Here is a 25000-nt window from a genome sequence, read left to right as displayed (position 1 = left end):
CATACTCATCTTATTATTTCTGCTGTATGTTGTTTGTATAGTGTGAACAGTATGCACATTTTCTGGAAAATACTATATCTCACATTTAAGTCATACTATGTTCGACTTAAACTTCTATTTCCAATGTGATTAATAAACCAAAAGATTTTTTCCAGAAATTAATTAATGCAAACTAACCCTTTTTTTTTTTTCCAATATAAACAACATACTGTTTTCAAACATTTGTTGTAAATATAATGTACCCATGTTTCACATTATATTTTTTAAAAATAGTACACTGTATACAATGTGTATTTTGCAGTATGCAGTACACTAGTATTCAATTCAGCCACTGTGTGTATGATTTCATCCCTGGTGTGTTTAAACAGTGTCAAAATATTTCATAAACTAGATATCGATGGTAAAAGTCATTGTATGTAGGTACATAGTACTGAGTATGCTACATAGTAAGGCGCATGTTTAATATATGATTTTAGTATAGTGTTTTTTTTTTTCTCATTCTTCATTTAAGATTTAATTACTTTGGAATACACATCAGATAATCAGCTCTGATTACTGATACATTGTTATGGTCAGACTTGCATAACATCTGAAATTGAACAATGACTTGGAATATCTGGCCTGTGTTGTCATTATATCTGATTGTCTGATCTGATTGTTGATCTGATTGTTAGCTTTCCAGTTTATACTGTTTATAGATCGAAAAACTCTTTTATCAAAAATGAATTAAGGCCCATTCTGGCATCAAACTGATTGTCTCTCATCACATTTTGCCTAAATGTGGTCTTACATTTTACTCTTAATCCGATGGTCTCGACATAACCATGTGGCCCAATCTTGAGACGTTATCTACGAACCACTGACCAATCACTCCTCACTCCTCTTAAACACATCAGAGATACCAAACCATTTGGTTGTGGTTTTATAGATAGCGCAGTGGTCATGGCCTTGTCATTATAATAAGTTCTAAGTGGGTTTCCTGAGAGAAAGAGAGGATGAGACGGATAAAGGCAAAAGGTTGCCGTCTCCTCATTCCTCTCCTACATTCTGGCCCCGATCACACTTCCTGTTTTGTCAACAGGCCTTATCACAGGGCCTTTGTTCACACTAATATCCTGCAAAATAAAAGCAATGCAAAGATACATTGTCTTTATGTTGGGATTTTTTGGTCCACAAATGTGTGATGTTTTGTCTGCGAGTTTCCAGTCCTTTCCTTCAAGCACATGGAGGTTCCTCGGCAGTCAGCAGGGGGCTGCAAGGCGGAGCGTTGCTCAGAGGGCGGAAAGCGAAGATGGATGGATCGTAGGAGTATCGGGGTGCGTGACGACCACCACTCAGGTTCTGTGAGGGAACCACAAGAAACAAAAAAAGGGTATAAAGGCGAGTTTCCATGAAGTAATACAAAGGCTGCTCTTTGTCATTTTATGACTCAGAAGGGTGCTCTTGCGCTCCGCTTTGTGTTGGTCTGAGCTGAAGGTGGCATTTGCAAGAAGGCCTGAGTGGCCACCACAACTTCTGGTCCAATGCAGTGTAATTTGTAAGAAAGTTAAACACAAAATTAAATATTGAGGATATGTTACACTTGCAAGTGCATTCAACATTATCCCACACTGAAAATCCAGGTAGACTTGGATAGAATATTGATGCTTATTAGAAATATGACAACTACCTCATTTGCTATGGAAGAACATTATACTAGCGATTTTTGCATAAGCAGTCCATTCCAGTCAATTTGCCTAACTGTCGGCCCAACCATCATCACTTTATGCTTGTATGCTATATGTCTCTGGCATCTGTGTCTTTACTGTAATCGTATCCACACCCATTTAACTGACCCTGCGTTTATGGCGATCACAAAGCATTGCTGGTTTGCCAAACCCATTTGTGACAGAGTTGGGATATCTATGTAGTTGTTCAACAGATCTGCATGATCTTGGATGTTCTATCCAAGACTACTTCGATTTACAGATTTTTGTTGGAATAATGTTGAATTTACTTTCAATAAAGTCAATTCAACATCATTGTTCCGGGCTGCATTTCCAGTACAACAGGAAACGCATTTTGCATTTTTATTAATTAATTTATGCATACTTCATTATTTATTTTAAATTATTTTGTTATTAAAAATGTGACATTCTAGATCTGCCATACTGATTTTGTTTCAGTATTAAAATGCTAAATTTGGATGTAACAGATATAAAATTAAAAGATGAAATTGGACTAAACAAATAAGTAACCAAATAATGCATTGATATTAAAGTAACTAAAACAGTTTTCTTGCCATTTTTTGTATGTTTGCCTCCATCTAACTTTAACTTGCATGTACTACAGTAACATGGTGAACTTTGTCTAAAATGTTCCTCTAGTGTATCATCACTGGCTTACATGACCAAAATGATCTTTAAAACAAAACCGGAGTAAAACCAAATGAGCAAAACCTGAAAAACTCAGAGGAAGTAAGAGTTCCTGTCTTGGGGAATAAAAGAAGAAGTTAATATGTTTCACATATGGCCAGCTAAATCTAGCCTGGCTTAAATTGCACAACTCACAAAGATATATAGGCATGTACCACAAGGTTAAGCTCTTTTCCTGTCAAATAGCCACTCTGTTTGAGGTTTTCAAATCTATCAAGGGGCCAGATCAACACTTCATCAAAATAAAAAAAGGAGGCCTCAGCGTTTCACTGCAGTGCTACATTATTCCATTTTCAGGAAGCAATGTTCTATGTTTAATCATTTTAAACTGGTTTCATCCATGCATTCCTAACAGCAAATAACAAACTATCAAATACAGTTCTTTATTTTTTAATTTAAATAGCTCTGCGGGCCTAGGCTGACAAATACCTGCAATTGTGGGAAGACTAATTATTATAAACTAATTATAACAAATAGGTCAGGCACTCAGGCTTTCCTAGTACATTTTAATGCCACATAATGCTTTTAAAACATCATACGAGACACTATACCCCTTATACATGGGAAAGAATTAACCCCTCAACCCCTAACATCTGTCTTGTCAACAAGTTTGGACCAAAACTCATCCAGGCGATGAGACTGTTTGTCTTCTCTGGCTTCATCCACCAATTACTTTTTTCTCTCTCCTTCTTTGGTTCATTGCTTTCTTGTTTCTGAGCGCTCATACTCTCTGGTCATGTCCCAGACCTCAAACCCCCATGATGATTTTCCCTCTCCCCTAACAGGCCCCCAGATAGCCTCTTCCCTCTCCATCTCTAGCGTTCACCTGGAGCGTGGCCAGCAGAGAGACAGGGGCTCTGAGATAAAACAAGGGGCCCAACCACTACATGTGCAGTTGGGAAAGGACAGAAAGTGGAGAGTGAATGGAAAAGCATTATTATTATCAGTGTTGGGCAGTAGCGTCACTACATCTCTCAATAGCATGGTAGTAGCGTAGCTGTTTTCTGAATCAAATAGCTTTTCAGTAACAAAGCTCTTTTGTTGAGCAAGTAGTGCGGTAGCGTCCACACAAGCTACATTTTCCCAAACATTTCTGAAGCTCGAGCTCAAAGCAGAAATACAACTGCTAAGGGTCACTGATCCTGTAAGTGACGCCACCACCATACACGGACCTGTGTAGCCAACAGAAGTACTTCAGTATGACGGTGACTTCTTCTTCTTCGTGTTTTACGGCGGTTGGGCTAAATTGAGCATACCCATGCAAATACAGGTGCATACGCATTCAGTGCAGTGAAGCTTCATTTAATATAGAGTTAAATGCTAGCTTAGCTCACTACATTTTCCAAGTAGCTTGTCCAACACTGATTATTATAGGGTTACTTTTGTATATTAGAACTAAATGACAAAAACTATTGATTGAAAAACATTTTCACAAACTGAAATTAATGAGATATCCAAATAAAATAAAACAAAAAAGTATGACTTAGGGGTTTAGGGGGATAACTGGCCATTGATATTCAGTAATATTATCGATTTAACCATGATTTATTAATTTATTCTCAATCAGATGAGAGTAGAGCTGGATAATGTCACTAACTTTGCAATTCAATGACATTACTGTCTTCTGAAGAGTTGCTTATACATTGAAAAAAAATGTGCAAAAACAATATTTACTCAGAAATCACATTTTCACAATTAATTAAAACAAGCTGCAAGTAACACACTGAATTATATATCAAATTCTAAAGTCGAAACATTGAAATAGTATTTTCTTTCATGTTTTAATTACAACTTCAATAATGTTTATTTACAACTTCAATTGTTTTATTTTATAAATGATGAACTTCACTTTGTGACATTGACACAGTTAACTAATTTTTAAAAAATAATTAAAAAACTAAATGGAGCTGAATAATGACACCTGTCTTTTGTAGAACTGCTTTATAGCTCAAATTGATCATATCTATCTATGCTATCTTCACATGGAGAATTTTCAGACCTAGTTTGGGACAAGACATTCAGTCCTCCTGAATATATTGCATTGCTGCATTCACATTAGAGACTTTAAATACAAAAGGTTATGCTTTTTTTAAAGATGTGAATAACTGACTCATGTTATGCTGAATTCTCAAATCATTCATCGACCATTGCTAAAAGCTTCTAAAATTATATTGAAATTAAAATTTGAAAATAATATTAAAATAATACATTCGAAAACACTAAACTTCATGCGAAAGTAGTGAAAGAAAAGAAATAGAGAGACTGAAATGAACAGTATATGTGGCCACCCAAGGAGGATTTTTTGAGCATGTCTGATCAAATAGATATACCTAATATGACAATATAGAGTCAACAATCAAGGACAAAAGGCAAAGGAAAAGAGAGTGGGAAAGCAAAGAGAGTGGGAAGAGCGAAAGAAAGTTGAAAACAACAACAAAGTGGAGGAGTGAAGAGATGAACATCTTTCTCTCTATGACTGTAGATCCTGCAACAGCCGGCACTCTATAAATGGAAAATGACTTCATCCTAACACACACACACACACACACACTTCCTCTCCCTCTCCCTTTTCATCCCTAGCTCCTCACCTCTTTCCATTAATCTAATAAAAATGGTCATCCAATCTCCTACAGATGAAATGGAGGTTTCTGGATGTTCAGTAGAGATAAAGACAATTATGCAACAATTATTTTGCAAATAGAACATTCTATAGAAAGTAAATCTGCATTTCAGAAAGCTAGAATAATTTTTATTATTATTATTATTTTTGTTTTATTATAACATTTTAGATATGAGAATATTATATATTAGATATGAGAATGCTGTGGTATTTAAACGTTACCGAAAGATATCTCAAAGAATACAATGGTATTAATAATTTTTATTATTATTATTATTTTTGTTTTATTATAACATTTTAGATATGAGAATATTATATATTAGAATGCTGAATGCTGTGGTATTTAAACGTTACCGAAAGATATCTCAAAGAATACAATGGTATTACCACTTTTTTTTTTTTTTTGTAAGGGGCCCCTAAGAGGTGACACAGATTGTGTTTCTAATTAATTTCTCTGACTCCAGCAGCCTGGTCTGCAGCCAGGGTTGCCCAAGAGTGTTCCAGTTCCTGTGCCATGCATGGCAGGAGGAGGCAAGCAGGAGTTACTGTTCTGCAGTCCAAAAGGTGGCGAGCTCATAATGACGTCACACACTGGCATCACTAAACTCGGGCCTTCTGGACCAGTGTGACGAGTGCCAAAGAAACACCCGGGGTCCACGGCCATGGCTATGGCTATGAGGGTCAGCGGGTGCACTTTGGCCATGCTCCAGTACACAAGGCATGCTCACATGTCAGTGTTTTATAAAGCAATCTAACCACTCTCATTCAATGAAATCATGCTACTACTGTTTTATCAGATAAAACTGAACCAAGACTAGAAAATCAAGACTAGAAATCTTTTTTAACCATAACAAAAATATGAAAACATGTTCCATGTATCCATAAAAAAACATGTTCTACAAGGTTTGAAAACTAGATAATGTTCAAATAAATCTTTTTAAAATTGCACATATATTCTTTGTCAACTTTTTGAAAAGTGTGCTTATGCAATCATTCTTTATAATAGATGACACTTTCTTTAATATTTTGTTATCTAATGCAGTGACATTCATACAGTGTGGTTGAAGTGTCTGAATACTTTTTTGGGGACACTTTTTTTTTCTTTTTGACACACTCACCCGAATCTTGATAGTCCTTGTTTTCCCTCCACAGTTCTTTTTTAGAAGCATTTTCTGAAACAAAAAGCAGAAAGGAGAAATTGTGGTTAAAATGAATGCCATAAACCTTCAGTAAGTCTATACAAAGCCAAACTCCACACAACAGCACAATGAGGAGCAAGTTTTCATATTGTAAGTATAAACATTTACTGCTTTTTTGCCCTTGAGCTGTTCTGGAAGAGCCCTGGAAGCTCTGGGCCACTGTTTTATGTAACATAGCAAAACATCCTGTGGGCCACCTCCTCAGGACAACCATGGAAATCTGTTTGCTTTCCTTACCCAGAACTCTACTGTCAGTGCTAAATTAAAGCCTGGTGACTCAAGGACATAGGTTAACAGGAGTCTAAGCTGTTCATTACACTAAAAACAATCAGTGATCCTCATACAAAACTTTTATGATAAAACAAAACCTGCAATGAATGAAAAATTCTACATTATTTACCCTCATTTCAAACTGTGTGACTATCTTTCTTTTATAGAACAAAAAAGGGGATGTTTAGCAGAATGTTCAGGCCGCACCAAGGACCAGGGCTATCAATGGACCAAAGGCAGTTTTACAGTTTAAAAAGACAGTTTAAAAGTAGTCCAAAAGACTCGTGTCATATTCCTTTTTATAAACAGGAACGGACTAAATTTAAAGGGTTAGTTCATCCAAAAATGAAAATTCTGTCATTAATTACTCACCCTCGTGTTGTTCGAAACCCGTAAGACCTTCGTTCATCTTCGGAACACAATTTAAGATTTTTGATGAAATATGAGGGCTCTCTGACCCTCCCATAGACAGCAAGGTAACTACCACGTTCAAGGTCCAGAAAAGTACCAAGATGATTGACAAAGTAGTCTGTGTGACATCAGTGGTTCAACTGTAAAGTTACGAAGCAACGAGAATACTTTTTGCGCAAAGAAAACAAAAATAACGACTTTATTCCACATTTTCGTCTCTACTGCGTCACTTGTGGATACGCTGTGGCGTGTGGTGGCGCTGACCCAGATCCGGCGTAATGACGTCATCACGCCAGATCTGGGTCAGCACCACACGCGCCACACGCTCGCGTCATGGTACTGTCGTGAACGCGCGTCCAAAGTGACGCAGTAGAGACGAAAATGTGGAATAAAGTCGTTATTTTTGTTTTCTTTGCGCAAATTCTCGTAGCTTCGTAACTTTACAGTTGAACCACTGATGTCACACGGACTACTTTGTCGATCATCTTGGTACTTTTCTGGACCTTGAACGTGGTAGTTACCTTGCTGTCTATGGGAGGGTCAGAGAGCTCTCAGATTTAATCAAAAATATCTTAAATTGTGTTCCGAAGGTCTTATGGGTTTGGAACAACACAAGGGTGAGTAATTAATGACAGAATTTTCATTTTTGTGTGAACTAACACTTTAAGTCACTGATTATCTTGAGTGAACTATCTCATTCACTCTGAATGGTTTTGTTGTGTGGAAAAAAAATCTGCATTTTTTTCTTTTCCACAAAACAAAGAGCGTCATACACAACAATGACAACCCATCATTAATGATGATGGAAATAACCCTCTGTTTCTTTAAAGATCATTTAAAAACATCATATTACAAACAGGGCTTTTCATTATAGTAAAAACAACCAGCTTTCTTCATAGCTTGTATATACTGGTAATAATAAATCTATGAGAAAAACCTAAAGGAAGAATAATGCACATTTCAAGCAGCGTCTTTGTTCTACAAGGGAAAATCCCAGTAAAAAAAAACAACCCAGGAATTGTCAAATTTGTCCAGATCTGAGTGACTGGAAGGCAGCCATGATTAAAGCCCAAGTGGAGTTTGAAATGAGCTCGGCCTCATTTCAAAGTTCCCAAAAAAGGAGATAATGTCTGTCAAGCTCACTCAACCATGGAGGGCCTCATTTAGACATCTGTCAGACACACCATTCATTTCACTCAAACAATAGCTGGACCCCTGCATTTGAGATATAAGTAACTGCATAAGTGCAGGAATGGATTAGTTGGTAAGGATTATTAATGAAAAACATACTAGCATATTAACATAACAGCTGTCGTATATAATTAAACATGTGAGACGTAGAAGAGTGAGGTTGGACGTGAATTATTTCATGTTTACAACTTCAGCCAATAATGCTGATAAGACTTAGTAAGACTTACTATGTTATGGTTAAAAACGGATTTGATTTTTAAAAATTAAAGCAAAAATATATTTTAGCAGCTAACTTGAATAGTCTGCCATATTGTTTTTCCATCAACACCTCCCATTCCACTTGACCAAGCACACACACACACACACACACACACACACACACACAGTGCACTCAGAGAGTCATATGGTCCTCCCAGTCATCTTCATTCAGCTCCTCTCTCTCTCTGTTCTCGCCTTTTTGCTCTTTCTGTCTCCCCATATCCTTTTTTTTCCACTCTGCACAATCTGGCCTGTATATTTGAACACCTGAAGACAAAACTACTAGGTTTACTTGTCCTACTTTGCTGTTTCATTCACTCACAGATTCACTCTATTGGGCTTTTGTTTAAAGTGAGGGAGGGGGGCTGACATCTGTCATCCTCTCTTTCTCTCTGGAGGTGGCGGGCACAAAGCCCTGGAGCACATGGAGTTGTCTGAGTAAGTATAGTTGTGTGCATTGTCCTGCATTGTTTTCAAACTCAGCCATTGAGTCAACAAGAACTGTTGGTTGAAACAGTATTCTGAAGAGATTTTACATCAGAATCGAAGATGGTCTTTGGAATTAAATTATTTAAGAAGAACTAACTTTTTTCTAGGGTTGCACGATTAATCGAATGCTATTGTCATGCGCATCTTGTCAGTAAAGGTAGGACGTGAAAATGACAACTGCATCGGGCTGAAACTAGCAAAAAACACTTGCGTCGCGCCTGGCACCGCATTGCACCAGGTGTATGATAGAGCCCTAAGACTAAATCAAAAATGCCTGTCAAAATTAACACTGTAAGGCACACAACATATTTCATAGTATTCTAAGCAGTGATAAAGGCTATGTCAATTATCATTGCATTATTATATACTTTATTATAATAAAAATTATAATAAGACAAACTCAGATAAACCATATATTGTCGTAGTCGTGTGTTTATTAGTTACGTTGAATTAATGAAAGAAGTTAAATCTTCTGTTTATTCAGCAACCGCTATAGGGATTTCCTGGGTTTCTTCTGCGAGGCGTATTTGGGGTTTCAGCGCGAGAGTGCCCTCTGGCCTTTGGATGGAGATTTACTACTGATCACAGAACCGTGCTTCACTGAAAGATACGCATGACAATCGCAGCTTCAGCCTAATCGTGATTTATCGCCTTTGCGATTTAATTTCGATTAATCGTGCAGCCATACTTTTTTCCCCAAGGCATTTTCACAATGACTGGTCCTAAAGTCTTTTTGATGGTTGTATGTAGTCAATTCGCCCAAAATCATATAGGGTTTCCTAGCAGAGTAACCAGAGTTTCCCATATTTTTGCAGAAACAAAAAGTGTCCACATAGTTTGCCTTAATAGAAAAGTATCTATTGTTTTATCATTTAAAATCTAAGCTTAATTTACTACTGTTTCTAATGCAATAATATTTACACATTTTTAAGTCTGACTTTGTCTCTAAATACCTTTTTATAATTTTTTGTGTGGAAAAAAAACAAATATTTTAACCCTTTTAAACTATGAACAATTGCTTCCAGCCAACTGTCCTATGAATTTATGCTTAACGTAAACAATGCTTAACCCCTGTGCTTGCATCACGCTTCACAGTGTGCTAATTTTTATGTCAGTATGAGTATTTTTCTCACACGCACTTATCGCTTCGCTTCATTCATTTTAATGGTTTTTAAATAATTATCTTTGAGGGTTCCTTCTATTTGCATTATACAGGCTTAGACATGGATTGTTTTTCTAAAAATCTCAATTTGTTTTGCAAAAAAGAAAGAAAGTCCAATACATTTAGGTGGAAAATCCCTTTAAACTGATCTGTGTAATTTGTTCATAGTTTGTACAGCCATTTGCTGTAGGTCTCAAAGCAATAATGTTTTTTGGTAATATCCTAATCTGATTTGCAAACTCTTCACATTGACACACTGATATGGCAAAGTGCCCCCATCTCTTTTGTCTTTGTCCCTAGTTCATCCATTTGGACACGGCAAGCATGTTGTAGCTCGGTTGAGTGAATTTGACCCCCTTCCAACTCCCATGCTCTATCCTCTTCCCACCTTTTCCGTTTTCCACATCCATTTCTTGAGCCTTTTTGCTGAAATATGTGAGTATCACATGCTGCAATACTATTAGGACAATTTTTTGTGACTAATTTTAGGAAGAATTTTTTCCACATTCTTTATCAACCTTTGTACTTTCCTCTGATTTTAAGGGACGGTTGAGCATAGGGTTAAGACTATTAGTGTTTATAGAATATGATGCTCAAGGACCAACACAAGATGGTTATGTCATCTCTTGCAAAATCACAAAGTTTCTTGTTGGCTAAGTAAGAACTTCAGGGAAAATGAGTGTCCCTTACCTGCTGCATTTTCTCCAGGTCCAAGCTGGGGCGACCTGGTTCCCCTGTGTAAGCGGGCCGGTGCCGCCAATAAGGCATGGAAGGTTGTTCAAAGTGGCTGAGAATAATGGGCCGGACAGGAAGGCGGGCTGGGGTGTGGGAAGGCTTGAGAGCTCGAGGAGGAGAGGAGCTGAAGAGAACAGGGCTTGGAGAAGTGGCGCTCAAGCGAGGTCCAGCCGACGATTCATTTGGCCCACACAGGTCCTTCACCTCCTCGTCACTAGAGGTGCTGCTCATGTCTCCATGTCTGTGCCACTTTCGACCCCCCTCAGCCCCCGTGGCCCCTGCGATGCGCTCCAGCTCCTCTTCAGAACTGTGATGGTCCAAGATTGGGTCCAGGAGTAAACGGAGACGGCGTAAGTGGGCGGGAGAAAGAATGCCCTGATTGTGCTGCTGGCTAGTAGCTAGAGGGGTCAAGGCGCAGTTTCGTCGACGCTCTGCAAGGGGTGTAATATAACAGAAGGATGTCATTTAGCAAGATATAAACTTAAAAGCCTTCAGGGACAAAAATACAGGGATAATCCCATGAAGCATCTTGGGTTTGCATGTCTTGCTCAAGAGCACAATGACATTTAAGTCTTGTTCCTTAAGGGGTTGTTCACACTGATAAACATAGAGGTTAGTTGCTAGTCTATATTAATACTGAACTGCAGTATCAAACTGCATCATGAGGTGGATCACCTAAGCTCCACTGTCTTCACTTCTTTGGTAGATGCCATATTGAGTCACTGCTCAGCTAAATTAAGTTCAAACTACGATACACCAAACCACAATAGATTAGACCAAACCAATTTCCATTGCTCTTAGCCTGCAGAGAGTACAGCAGGTACAAGCAAAGTATGATTAAAATGCACAAGTGGTCTTTGTATAGATTCCAAATAAAGTTCATGGCTTGGTGTTTTTAACCTACAAGATCAAAGTTTATGTATGGGACAGACTATCGGGTTCAACTAATAACTATTTTGATACTCATTTAATTTGTTGATTATATGGCTCTACTCTAACCATTACTTTTCTTTTAATGCTGATTCCTTGTATGTACACTTCATTTTTTAGATACCCTACTACTATAGATGTAAAAATAACATTAGTTGCATTGCATTAAGGGTTTTAATTTTGTTTCAATTAGAAAAGGTTTGATGCTAATGATTGCACACCTTCTGTTGCAGTCTATTTGATTTATATGCATATTGATATGATAGTCCACTCAAAAATGAAAATTATCTTGTTATTTACTATCATATTTGTATTTTTCTCACACACACACACACCTATCGTTTCACTTTAGATCAACTGTAAAGTGATCGTATGGATAACTGTCATGTTCATTTTGCATGGTTTTTGACGCGTCAACTTTTAGGGACCCATCCACTTGGATTTTATGGACTCACAGAGGTGAATTATTTTTCTAAAAATCTCATTTTGTGATTCACTTAAGAAAGAAAGTCATATACATCTGGGACAGGATGAGGGTGAGTAAATAATGAGAGAATTTTCATTTTTGGGTTGAGTACCCATTTAATGATGACAACACTTTAATAACTTACTTTCAGGTTTCAAAACCTTGCTTTTAGAAACATAACAGTAACTTATGTAAATTAGGGTTGGGCCGATAGACGATGCCATCGTCCATCGCCGATGGCTGACAGACATCACGATTAAGCTGACAACGTGATCCCCGTCCCCCCACAACCCCCTCTCCCGCAATCCGCTGCATCCCAGTTCTGTGTTCGGAAAGGAAATTAAGTGTACTACAAAAACCCTAAAGGGAATAAATAGCCTACGAGATGGGAGGATAAAAAAAAAAATATTTCAATACTTTTTCTCGCTATTATATCATTGGGTAAGTACAGGCGACTGTATATAAATTGCGGGCATCAGGGAGCCGCTACTGAAACCGCTTTCGATTGCACGCTCTCATTTTACTTTCACTTTAACTTTTGAGATTCGCGATCACAAGGACTCTATACTATGGAGCGGCAGTACTTACCACACATTTGACAAGATTAGATGTTTGTCATTGGTGCTCAGGATCTGCAAATCATTCGCCATCGTCCTATTAGACATTTCTACTTACTCTGTGTATGTGGTAAGTGAACTTTCATGTACTGTAATGCAACAGGCTACCGCTAGCAAGCGGCTAACCTTTTAGTGGCTCCGTATAACACGTTATTTGTTTCACGCTTCGGGCACACCCCTAACCCCGCCCCCCGATGTCATCTTCCATCACGATGTTTCACTGTAGACATCGTCCGATGCCAATTTGGTAGACATCGCCCAACCCTAATGTAAATGTGTTATTCTATGCATTATCTATGTAATATTACACATTTTATTAATTAGTTGTTGAAGCCCTGTATGCTATAGATATATGCATGTGGCAACACACACACACACACCTCTGTCAATCTGTGCCAGCTCTTGGTTTTCGCCTTCTGAATCTTCACTCTCCCCCCCTTCCTCACTGCCATGGTAGGAAATCTGTTTCAAAAGCAAAGCAAAGGTCAGACAATCCTGAATCACAATGATACAAACAAGAATACTCATACGTAGTGCTGGGCGGTATACCGGTTCATACCGAATACCGGTGTTTATTTTTGTTATGATATGAATTTTTAAAATAACGCAATACTGGTGTATGTCGCTTAAACAACGTTAGCCGCTCTTTAGTGTAGATGCATGCTGATTTTATCAGACGATGCCGCGATTATAAATGAGAGTGACTCCTGGTTAACATGTATTAAAAGGGGTCGTGTTTAGTCACTATTTAGTGTGGTATTTTTTGACAATATTCAATCATCATGACAGTAAAATAGGGCATTCTAAGTCAATATACTGCAGTATTTCCCCTCTCAATCAGTAGAAAATATGGTTAACACCCGGTCATGTATGAAAAAAAATAATACCGTCATGTACCATGAAACCGGTATAATTTTGAAAAATACCGTGATATAAATTTTTGGTCATACCGCCCAGCACTACTCATACGGTCACATCCCACAGCTCACACAAGCAAATGGAAAGTGTTTTTCATGCATCCGTATTCAAGTTTAATAGCATAAAAGCACAACAAGACCAGTGACTAACACTTTTTAGGAAACCTTCTAATATTACAAAGGGTGAGACAAACATATGCAGTAAGTGCTGAATGTTTCTTGCAAACAATCCAACCTAAACAAACGGATTATCAATTTACTCAGAAACTTCTTGCAATTTCTAAAGAAAATGTGTGTGATGATTACCCATGCAGAAGATGCCTTCAATATGCAAGGGTGATGTGGGTGGTTGCCAGAGCAATGCTATGTGGTTGCTAAGGTATTGAGCGTTTTTAGCATGTTATGCTTCGGTTGCTAGCATGTTCAGAGTGGCCCAAGTCTGTTCCCTTGATATGCAAGTCTATGGGATGTTTTTTTTGGGGGGGGCCCGTTTTGTCATTTTCCTGCTGAAAACCTGAAGACTGATTGTTTAAAACAGTAATAGAACACCTTAATAATCTACATGAATCATGCCAAATAATGTGATACATCAACGTTTAATACCCAGTATGCGCAAAACTTTCAGTAACGCTTGCCTTAGAAATCAGCACTAACCATTCACAGATCCACACCTCAACTGAGATGAGAGAAGGTGTGATTAGATTAGAATGTGTGTTAAAATGGAAAAGATGTGCTCAGTAAAGTTTGAGTAAAGATCCGAAAGTGTGAAAAGGAGAAACAGAGCATGAGGTTAAGAGAAGTAAAAACAAGAGGCACACCCAATACCACAACACCAATTGCTATGACAGCTTAGCTGTGTCCCATTGTAAATTCATTTAGACAAGATTATTTTAAGAGCAAAACTGATTAAAAGTCTATCAGCGAATGAGAGAATGGAACAGAGAGAAAACCCAACAGATTGCACCAGTAAAGAGTTAAGTAACACTGCACGGTAATTACCTTGTCCAAGCCCAGCTAACCAGCTGCCATCTGTTCTCAAGTACACACACACACAACACACCCCACTTCTCTTCTCATTTATTTCACCTTTCACTAAGCAAACAGTGAGAGAAACTGAATGACTCATATGTGTCACTCTTTCTCACATGCACTAAGATCTCACGGCAGCTCAGGGACCCCAGAAGAGCCATTTCCACTCAGCAAAATATAGTCTGTCTCGGATCTCAAAGTCACCACAAATTACCATTCCTCACCACCAAAACCCCTGCCAGACACTGTCTTTGGTTGTAAGAAGCTATGCTTTAGGTCAGGGATCCTCAAATCTGGCCCACAAGATCCACTTTCCTGCAGAGTTTAGCTCTAACCCTAATCAAACACACCTGAGCATGCTAATCAATGTCTTCAGGAACATTAGAAAATCACAGGTAGGTGAGTTTGATCAGGGTTGGAGCTAAACTCTGCAGCGCATTGGCCCTCCAGGGCAAGATTTGAGGAACCCTGCTCTAGGTTTACATTTAGTATTAAGTACTTAGAAACTACGGCCCATTACACACTGTGTTCGAGAGCATTGCACAAGTTTTAGGGGTGATAACCATACAAATAAATACAGAGTGAATGCCCTTATTGCTCCATGTGTGTACAGAATACACAAGTCAGTCCCACTAGGAGAAAAAATAGCTGTTTAGTTTGCTTTTGTTGCAACCAGAACTTTCCTGGAAAGAGTTCGGTTGTATAAATATCATGCCTGAAAATTCTGTTTGTACAGAATCGAATTACGAGTATTACACACTGAGAGGGGAGAAGGTACAACAATATTCATCTGCAGTAGAAAATGTATTTTCAAAATTGATTAGTTAGTGGGTTAGTTCAGGAAACCCATATACTGTATAACTAGGCTGGTTTACTGTAATAACTGCTCAGACATGTTTCTTTGCGATATATGGTTATTAATGCGCAGTCCTTTAATAACGTAACCGGACAGATATTCAATAAATAAAACGGCTAAATAATGTACTGTATTTTGAAATCTATCATTGAAGTTGTTGGATTTGTTATTTTTTGGTAGTGGAAACCAAACAAGATATATCCTCCTATACTTTCACTGCAACTGACCACCATTCTCACAACAAGTATGTGAAAAGGCAACAAATAGGTTACTCAGTGTACACCAACTATTTCTATTCAACCACAAAAAAAAACTGGTTTGGACACATTGTGAGTCTACAACTTGTGTCACCTGTACAGTTCACGACCCATACAGCATAATAGACTGCAAGGGTTTTCATGTTATGATAAAAGAGCTAAACTAAGGTATGCTATTCCCTAAAGTAATTTCTTACTAACACAGAGGTGCCTATTGTCAAAACTAACACTATTTATTATATGGCTTGATCTTCAAAGGCAGAGGCCAAATGATGAATGAGAAACAACTGTGAAAAGATCGCAATATATCAAAGTTTTGAATGATAATACATTTAAAAAGAGTAATATTATTGTATGGTGACACAGATATTGATATATTTATCTCCATGTCCTTGCAGATTCTTCCTCCTACTGCAAGGTTGCATTGCCACAACAAAAGAGCAATCACTGGAACAAAAACCAAAAAATATATATATATAGAAAAAGCATGAAAAGCTCATAAACAACACCAGAAAACCGGTTTCTGAATGTAATTATATACAACAAATAGACTTATTTTGGGTATAAATGCACAGTAAGCCTGTCAATATTGAAAAATCAACCTTGACACTGTGATCTTGCATCACTCTGAAGGAGTTTACTTTCTCATAATGACCAAATGTTTATTAATGGTTTGGTTATGTAAGCCGTTTTACCATGCCAATAAAGCAAATATGTATAGCACTAAATACAGCGCATCAACAACAATTAAAAGTTAATAAACATTTAAAAGAGTAACCTCCGTAAGTAAGATGTGTGACGATAAGCAGAAAATTATGAATGTGACGGCTCCGACATTCATTTGCCAAACAAGCCAGACCTTAACTAAATTAATGTTACGTCAACAGTTTATGTGACATTTAACAACATAGTCTATAATTTACCACGGAAGTGTAGAAACAGGTTCCCCAAATTCGAAAGCCGACTTTAAAATGAAACTTTGACCGAGAAGATCTCCGTGAGTAATGGCGCCTGCTCTTGCACTGTTTTCGCGCCGATAAGCGACCAAGGTTCTCGCTCCCACAATGCAAAGCGTAATTCAAAAATACGGGAAAACACATGTAAAAACCAAAAACGGAAAAATTACTTTAAATATTACGGTATATTGTACTGTATATTGACAGTTTTTTCTTACAGTGTAGGAACTGAAATGTATAGCCTATATGTGAGCCTCATCTGTACACACTGGCCTCCTTGTGTCGAAGCTCTCTCAAATAGGCAGAGTGTGACACAATACCAGCGCTACAAGATGCTGGCAAGTGACCTTGGCTTAATGGTGACAGCCAATCAATAGATCCTGGGAGCGTTCTTATACATCCAGCCTCGCCTCAACTCGTTTCAGTGTCAAGAGAGAAAACACTACTGATACTTAGTCAACTTCTGGTTCTTTGCCCGCACTGAAAAGCTCTGATAGGATCTCATGGGTGTACAAAAAGCTGCTCGAAAAGGAAAAAGCAGTTCCAATAGTGCATGACAGAAAAACAGGCTCTGTGTATACTCAGTCTGAGGCAGAAGGTAATGTCTTTTAAGCTAAATAGTGATCTAACATATTATTTTGGCTAGTAATGGACCCCTACATACTGTACAAACACACGTGCATACACACAGTGGAGTGACTGGACTAAATACTGCAGCACTGCATGAGGCCTGTTTCCCAGGGAACCACCCCCAGATGGGATGACAACATCTTCACAGGGGATTATGGTATGCATGTGTTTAAGTGAAGATATGTTAACAGAGCTATTGTCAAAATCATCAGCATCAGAGCCAAATTACCCAATACCCATCAAGCTATTCACTATGGTTTTGGACCGAAATGAAAGTACAGCCTGTTTTTTTCTCAAATAATTGTTTAGGCAGTATCAAAATGTAGTTCAAAGGAGGCCAGTGCTCTCATACCACTGGCTTTGAAGATTCAAGATACATGAGATCCAGCATATTGCCTCATACTACCACAGTATGTTTTTAAAAGCTATTTACAGTATGATTCTGAATTTGAAAAAGAAGTAGGTTTTGAATGAATGTCTCTCATCCTTCACATTACTTCCACCAAGTTCTAACCTAACAGTAGGATAAGAGTAGGATGTTTATGAAAGTCAAGCAATTTACCTTGGTGCATTAATATTATAGTCCAACTGATGTATGGTCACTTATATTTACACATTTAAAAGAGGTTGCGAGTAATACCAGCACCAATACAAGCGTTATTAGCTGTAAAAAAAATTATATTTCAAGAGGTCATCGGATGCGACATGCACTTTTACAAGCAGTTTGAACTGAAATGTGTGTTGGCAGTGTGTGTACACAACCACCATATAATGATAAAGATCCACCCAGTGTTTTTTTTAATCTCGTTAAATAATTTCCCCTTTCTCAAATCGAGCCGATCTCAGATGCCTATCAGTGTGACGTCACACAGACAGGCCCCTCCCACGATTGTTTGATTGACAGTAGCGTTTCAGCACAGACTGAACTGGTGTCTTACCTTCGATTCGCCCTGAGTGAGCTTGCAAAAATGAATCTTTGCAAATCACCTTTCCTAATAATGTGCTAGTTAGCGAGTTTTGCGATGAATGTGGCTAAAGTTTACCGTCTCTCAGAGAGCAGCTCGGAAGAGAGGGGCGGGGCGAGAAGAGCTCATTAACATTTAAAGTGGAATGCAATGTAGACAGAGCTGTTTTTAACAGGGTAAAAACAGTGTTGTTTTACACTACCATTGAGAAATTTTAAACAAACTATGTTACACTTTGGATGGAGAATTACTGTTGATCACAGAACCGTGCTTCACTGAAAGATACGCATGACAATCGCAGCTTCTGTCGAATCGCGATTTCGATTCCATTTCGATTTATCGTGCAGCCCTACTTCATATCACTAATTAAAAGTATGACAGTGCTATGGTGATACATTACATGATACTTAACTCATGGTGCTAAATGTTTACCACATTCATTCATGGAATTGACATAACACTAAGATATACTTGAAAGAATAGAATGGTACCATGTCCCAAAAACTGATTTTTTTGTGATGTTTTTAGGGATAACAGATTATAGTCTAATAATAAACAAATAAAAAAAGACAAAAAAAAAGGCTAAAAACATTCCAAGAAACATTAACACCATTCGTTGTAATGAATTTAGGATGGAAATGTCCCTTAAGGAATTATTTCCTTGGCTTTGAATTCAATAATCCCTCATTGTAGTGAAGTATAGGATTCAAAATTGTATGATTTAATACATGAAGTGTTTTTGGTATCCCTAACAGGCGGGTTATCTGGTTTAAAATTGATCTCAGATATTTTCAGCATAAACTAGAACAACCCGTTTGCATTAACATATGCAACAAAACAGCATTTGCATGAGGGTTTGATGCTGACCACAATGCACTGCTCTTGCAGGTAGAGCTGTTTGCATAGTTTATGGTTTACTCTCTGTATCCTCCGGCCCTGTTTGAGCTCATAAATTGTAGGGTTGTCAATGTGTTTATATATGTAACATAATCACCTGCCCTGTAGACTCAGGGTCTACAGTACCATCCTGCAAAGCAGTCTGGGAATGAGAGAGGCAGGGAGGTGCCACTGCTGTCATGGCCTTCTGGATTAGCATTGGCTATTCTCATTTGAATGTGTGGGGTAGATTAGGGTCAGCAATGACGGTCATGGATTACAAGATTTGGAGAGGGTGTGTGTGAATATGATATCAGCTCAGAAAGCTGTTGGCGCACAAATGAGCTGTTAGTGTGATAATGCTCAAAGGTCAATGACATGACAGTCTTAACATCATTATGAGGGCACCTAGGCATGTCCTAAAACAGAAAAAAACAATGCGCATACCAGCGCAATAAAGTAACAATGCTGTAAATTCTATCCATTATGTGTCCTGGAACACGTCAATAGGTCCTGATTGAGCAGTGGCCCGTAATGAGAGGTGCTCTGATTGGTTACTGTTGACCTTTATTACAGCTGCTAAAGGTGAAATGTGTCATTTTAATAAAATACTTTCAGCTTAAAATGCAGAGAAAACTACAAGTAAACCATTTGTAGACCAATAAACATGAGGTACGTTGGCTCTATCAAAACAAACCAGACGACACAATCATCTAATGGCAGTTCTTAACTATTTTAAATTTTGGCGAATTGGTGGCTAATCCCTAAGAATTCTAACACTCTCATTTGTACATTTTCATACAATCTGCATACTCCACAGTCACAGTTATGTTTAGGTTTGAGGTTAGGGTTGGGCATTCATGCTTAAAAAAAGATCATATACAAATTCATATGAAATCGCCACCTCGTAAAATAGTTATGTTTAACCTTGAGATCAGGTTGGATCAGCCCAACACAGCAATATTGGCTCAAGCAATGGAGTGAATTTGGGGTGGGACTATCTATTTGTATCAGGAAACGAGAGTGTTGACTGTTCATTGACATCCTGACAAGGACACCTGGAAGTGATGTGACAAAACTATTAGCCTAACACATAACCAGAAATTGCTCCAAATTAACCAAATTAACTTTATAGCTCAACTGTCTTAACCAAATAATTAATCAGCTAAAATATAAGCGTCACATTTCTGATTATAAATCCCCCACGTATTTGCCTGCTAGGCTTCCACTGCTTCTATTCCAAGTGCATTGCTGTGTAAACACATTTTTTAATTATCTTCATAAACAAGGTATTTCCTATGGTAATCAGCAGCAGACCAGAGATGTCTCAGATAGATATTAAATTATATTTCACCCAGAACATGCAAGTGTTTGAATGACATAAGTAGTATAGTAAGTAGGTACCCTACAACACATAGAGGCCAGAACTTGCCCTAAATTACCCTTGCGGACTACACTGTTGAGTGGTAGTCCACCATGATGTCCACAACTGTGCATGCATCAGAAAAGAATGCAGTGCAGCATAAAAGATGGTGCTTCTGATCACCCTTTTGAAAAATCAAATGACAAACGGGACACCCTGGCCTCTTGGACTTCACAAGATTTGGAACAGGGCCCAGTTCTCTCACTATGCACCAAAAATGTTAAAGGGGTCATATGATGTTGCTAAAAAGAACATTATTTTGTGTATTTGGTGTAATGAAATGTGTTTATGCAGTTTAAGGTTAAAAAAACACATTATTTTCCACATACTGTACATTATTGATTCTCCTCTATGCCCCGCCTTTCTGAAACGCGTAGATTTTTACAAAGCTCATCGGTCTGAAAAGCGAGGTGTGCTCTGATTGTCCAGCTATCCAGTGTGTTGTGATTGGCCGAATATTGGGGTGCTCCGAATGATCGGCTACCGATCACCATCAGCCGATAATCACTTTGGGATGATTGATCGGCGGTCTCTAAAATGGCCAATGATTGAATGTCTCTCATCCTTCACATTACTTCCACCAAGTTCTAACCTAACAGTAGGATAAGAGTAGGATGTTTATGAAAGTCAAGCAATTTACCTTGGTGCATTAATATTATAGTCCAACTGATGTATGGTCACTTATATTTACACATTTAAAAGAGGTTGCGAGTAATACCAGCACCAATACAAGCGTTATTAGCTGTAAAAAAAATTATATTTCAAGAGGTCATCGGATGCGACATGCACTTTTACAAGCAGTTTGAACTGAAATGTGTGTTGGCAGTGTGTGTACACAACCACCATATAATGATAAAGATCCACCCAGTGTTTTTTTTAATCTCGTTAAATAATTTCCCCTTTCTCAAATCGAGCCGATCTCAGATGCCTATCAGTGTGACGTCACACAGACAGGCCCCTCCCACGATTGTTTGATTGACAGTAGCGTTTCAGCACAGACTGAACTGGTGTCTTACCTTCGATTCGCCCTGAGTGAGCTTGCAAAAATGAATCTTTGCAAATCACCTTTCCTAATAATGTGCTAGTTAGCGAGTTTTGCGATGAATGTGGCTAAAGTTTACCGTCTCTCAGAGAGCAGCTCGGAAGAGAGGGGCGGGGCGAGAAGAGCTCATTAACATTTAAAGTGGAATGCAATGTAGACAGAGCTGTTTTTAACAGGGTAAAAACAGTGTTGTTTTACACTACCATTGAGAAATTTTAAACAAACTATGTTACAGACTTTTCATTAAGACCCTAAAGAATCATATCAACTTGTGGAAAATGGGCATCCGATGACCCCTTTAATGCGATTTTAGAGCTGTAACTATCAATTAAGTACTCTAGCTTAAGCACACTAAAAATAAAGTTAAAGGAAATAAAAAATAAAAAAGGAAAGACTTCAGTTCTCCATCATTGTCACTATTTAACTTTGCCTCAATGGCATAATTTAAAACTTCAACAGGCCGCACATTCATCCAGTGACTGGTTATTTATCTGAATAACTGATATACAAATTTAGTAGGGCAGGTGAACAACACAGGAATGTGGCTGTGCTTGAATGATTTTCTTTGTAACTTCATATGATAAGAGCACCACAGTGCAGGGCCACATTTTTGCTCGGGGTGACATGAGGTTGGTAAGCACCCATCTGTAGCAGTTCTTTTCAATGTACATGTTGAAACATAAGTATGTTAAATCAAACCAACATAGACAGCACTGTTTACTAACATAAATGCATGCCTTTCTGCGGGGAAGCTGTACTCATGTAGGTGTGAATCACACGGTTGGCCACGGTTCCAGCCCAGCCCGTTCCCTCTGCATTTGCATGGCTTAAGCAGTGGACCTGAACTGATTTGCTTACACATGGATTACGCCTTTCCTTCATCTCTGGGAATACATAAATTTTATCAATATGAAGTACAATTAGCAAAAATGTATGAAAATTATACTTCAAGCTCATCGGTCTGAAAAGCGAGGTGTGCTCTGATTGTCCAGCTATCCAGTGTGTTGTGATTGGCCGAATATTGGGGTGCTCCGAATGATCGGCTACCGATCACCATCAGCCGATAATCACTTTGGGATGATTGATCGGCGGTCTCTAAAATGGCCAATCTAGCTGAAGTTTGGCACGACATGCAGCGGCACAGTTTCAGTCTTTGTCTGGCACGGATTAAATAATTATAATGCTGAAGGTGAGGTACAATTCATATTTCTTCATTAAATAACTTATAAAGTAATTTGAAAACATTCTGTGATATGTAATTTCACAAACAGCACGAGTGAATGACCGCGCGCTCTCTCTCTCTTTCCCTCTCAAAATGCGCAAATGGCTTCAAACCACATCGCGTCTGCACTATAAGCGAGCTACACAGTTGACACAGTTATCACTTGCACAATCGAGGCAGTGTTTCATCGTCACTAAAGTTTATGAATTGCATTTCTTTTTCATTCTTGTCAGTGTTTAAACCATTCAGCCCTCGCGCGCTCTCCTGGAGACTGAGCGTCCATGCACACTCGAAGCGCAGACACATAACGCCGGGTTCACACATTCTCTATTTGCAATGCGTATGCGGTGCATTTTTTTTCCCCCACACTCATGTTAATGGATTTTAAAGCGTTCACACTGCACACGGTTGCGGTGCGCCAGTGCGCTCCATGAGCGGTGCGTCTGCAGCAGTAATTCCACTGCATGCTCTAAATTAAAGTGACAGCGCATTGTTTGCTGTAAATATGAAAACGAAAATGTAGTAATTACACCATAGATGCATATAATTAAAGTTTGCTGTGTTTCACAGTCAAAACATATCGCCTTGTTGGCTAGGTTTAAAGGAAAAGAGCACTTTTAGATAAACAAGGCAATAATAGATGGCACTTGTGGAGGTAGAAAAAAAAAGTTATTTATGAACCGCAGGATTGCTTATAATAAAGATTTAAAGGGGTCATATGATGCGATTTCAATTTTTCCTTTCTCTTTGGAGTGTTACAAGCTCTTGGTGCATAAAGAAGATCTGTAAAGTTGCAAAGACTAAAGTCTCAAATCCAAAGAGATATTCTTTATAAAAGTTAAGAGTCAGCCACACCTACCTAAAATGGCTCGTTCTAACATGCCACCACATATCTACATCACTATGTGAACACGTGAGCAACTGTGTTGTGCTGTGTGTAAGCTATTGTGCAACAATTGCACGTGTAAAAACAAAAATGCACTTCATGATCGAACATTTAGATGAGATAAATATATATTTTTTAAAAATCTCTAAAAAATGCTCCCCTCCACCCCTCAAATTAAAAAAAAATCCCCTCTCACAAGAGTCACCTGTAAGAGGGAAATTCCCCCCATTTTCAAAAATGAAATTCAGGCCCTGAATAAATGTCTTAAATTCCTGATTGGAGAATAAAATTATTCTAATTCATGTCTGCAAAACAATAATAAAAATAATAATTTAAAATAATTCTACATGATAAAAATAAGGCTTTAAAAAGATCAGTATCGGTGATCGTATCGTTAGATACTGCTTTCTGTGATCGGTGATCGGCCTCAAAAATCCTGATCGGAGCACCCCTAATAAATATCATTGTTTTTCTACCGCAGTTTGCATCTATAATTTTCTGTGAGTTACTTTGTGTGTGCTTTGTGTAAATTCAGAATCAGTTTTTGGTGGCCAACTTTCAGTGCTTCCCCGGTTATTCTTGTTATTGATGTTTAGTTGTCTAGTGGGTCAAGTAAAATTCTCTCTCACTTGCCCCTTTAAAAAATCTGCTTGTCCCGTACAAGCATAAACCGAGCCCTGTGGTGGTTTCCCAAATGAGGCATTTGTTGCATCCAGTAGGGACATAATTACTGATTATAATGACTTATACTGTCTTTTTACGCGTTGCGTTGCGTATTGTGCCGCGTAAACATAAATCCATGTCTTCATTTGTGATTGGAGAAATGACAAACCACAAGCGCTACTCTACACTGCTCAAAACTCGCGTTTGAATCATCAGTGGCAAATTCTTTAAATATGAAAACGTACTTACAGTCTGTGAGTCAGAACAGCCGGCATTGTAGTCTACTCTCCCAGGATCAGGAAACAGTCCTCCATAAAATGTGCTGCACGCATCTGAATATTTGGGTTGAACTGTTCTGGAACAGTGTTGTAAATACAACTTAACCACTGATTTCTAGTCGTGTCCTCTTTTGGAAGGCCAAACAAAGTATTTTCGCTTTCGCAACGAAACACACAGCGTCTTCACAACATGGCGGCGGCGGCAACAACAATAAAGTTACGCCTTCTTTCTTTGCGT

The 25000-nt window shown here is 38.3% G+C and overlaps 1 protein-coding gene across 2 annotated transcripts in view; it reads right to left on the bottom strand.

Annotated features, from left to right (window-relative positions):
* Positions 1–25000, bottom strand: part of LOC107656750 (uncharacterized) — a 32070-nt gene that overhangs the window by 357 nt on the left and 6713 nt on the right. For both annotated transcript variants that reach the window (XM_016444694.1, XM_016444693.1), the window contains 4 exons: positions 13143–13224; positions 10705–11180; positions 6153–6206; positions 1–1341 (listed from right to left, as the gene is read on the bottom strand). The exon at positions 1–1341 is cut by the window's left edge and continues 357 nt beyond it. In XM_016444694.1, coding sequence (XP_016300180.1) covers positions 1216–1341; positions 6153–6206; positions 10705–11180; positions 13143–13224 — 738 coding nt within the window. In that variant the 3' untranslated portion in view covers positions 1–1215. The remainder of the gene's footprint in view (positions 1342–6152; positions 6207–10704; positions 11181–13142; positions 13225–25000) is intronic.

The sequence above is a fragment of the Sinocyclocheilus anshuiensis genome, unplaced genomic scaffold, assembly GCF_001515605.1.
Source record: "Sinocyclocheilus anshuiensis isolate Anshui unplaced genomic scaffold, SAMN03320099.WGS_v1.1 scaffold2043, whole genome shotgun sequence".
Classification (NCBI taxonomy): Eukaryota; Metazoa; Chordata; class Actinopteri; order Cypriniformes; family Cyprinidae; genus Sinocyclocheilus; species Sinocyclocheilus anshuiensis.
The sequence above is the reverse complement of the archived record's forward strand: the minus strand, read 5'-3'. Positions and strand labels throughout refer to the sequence as shown.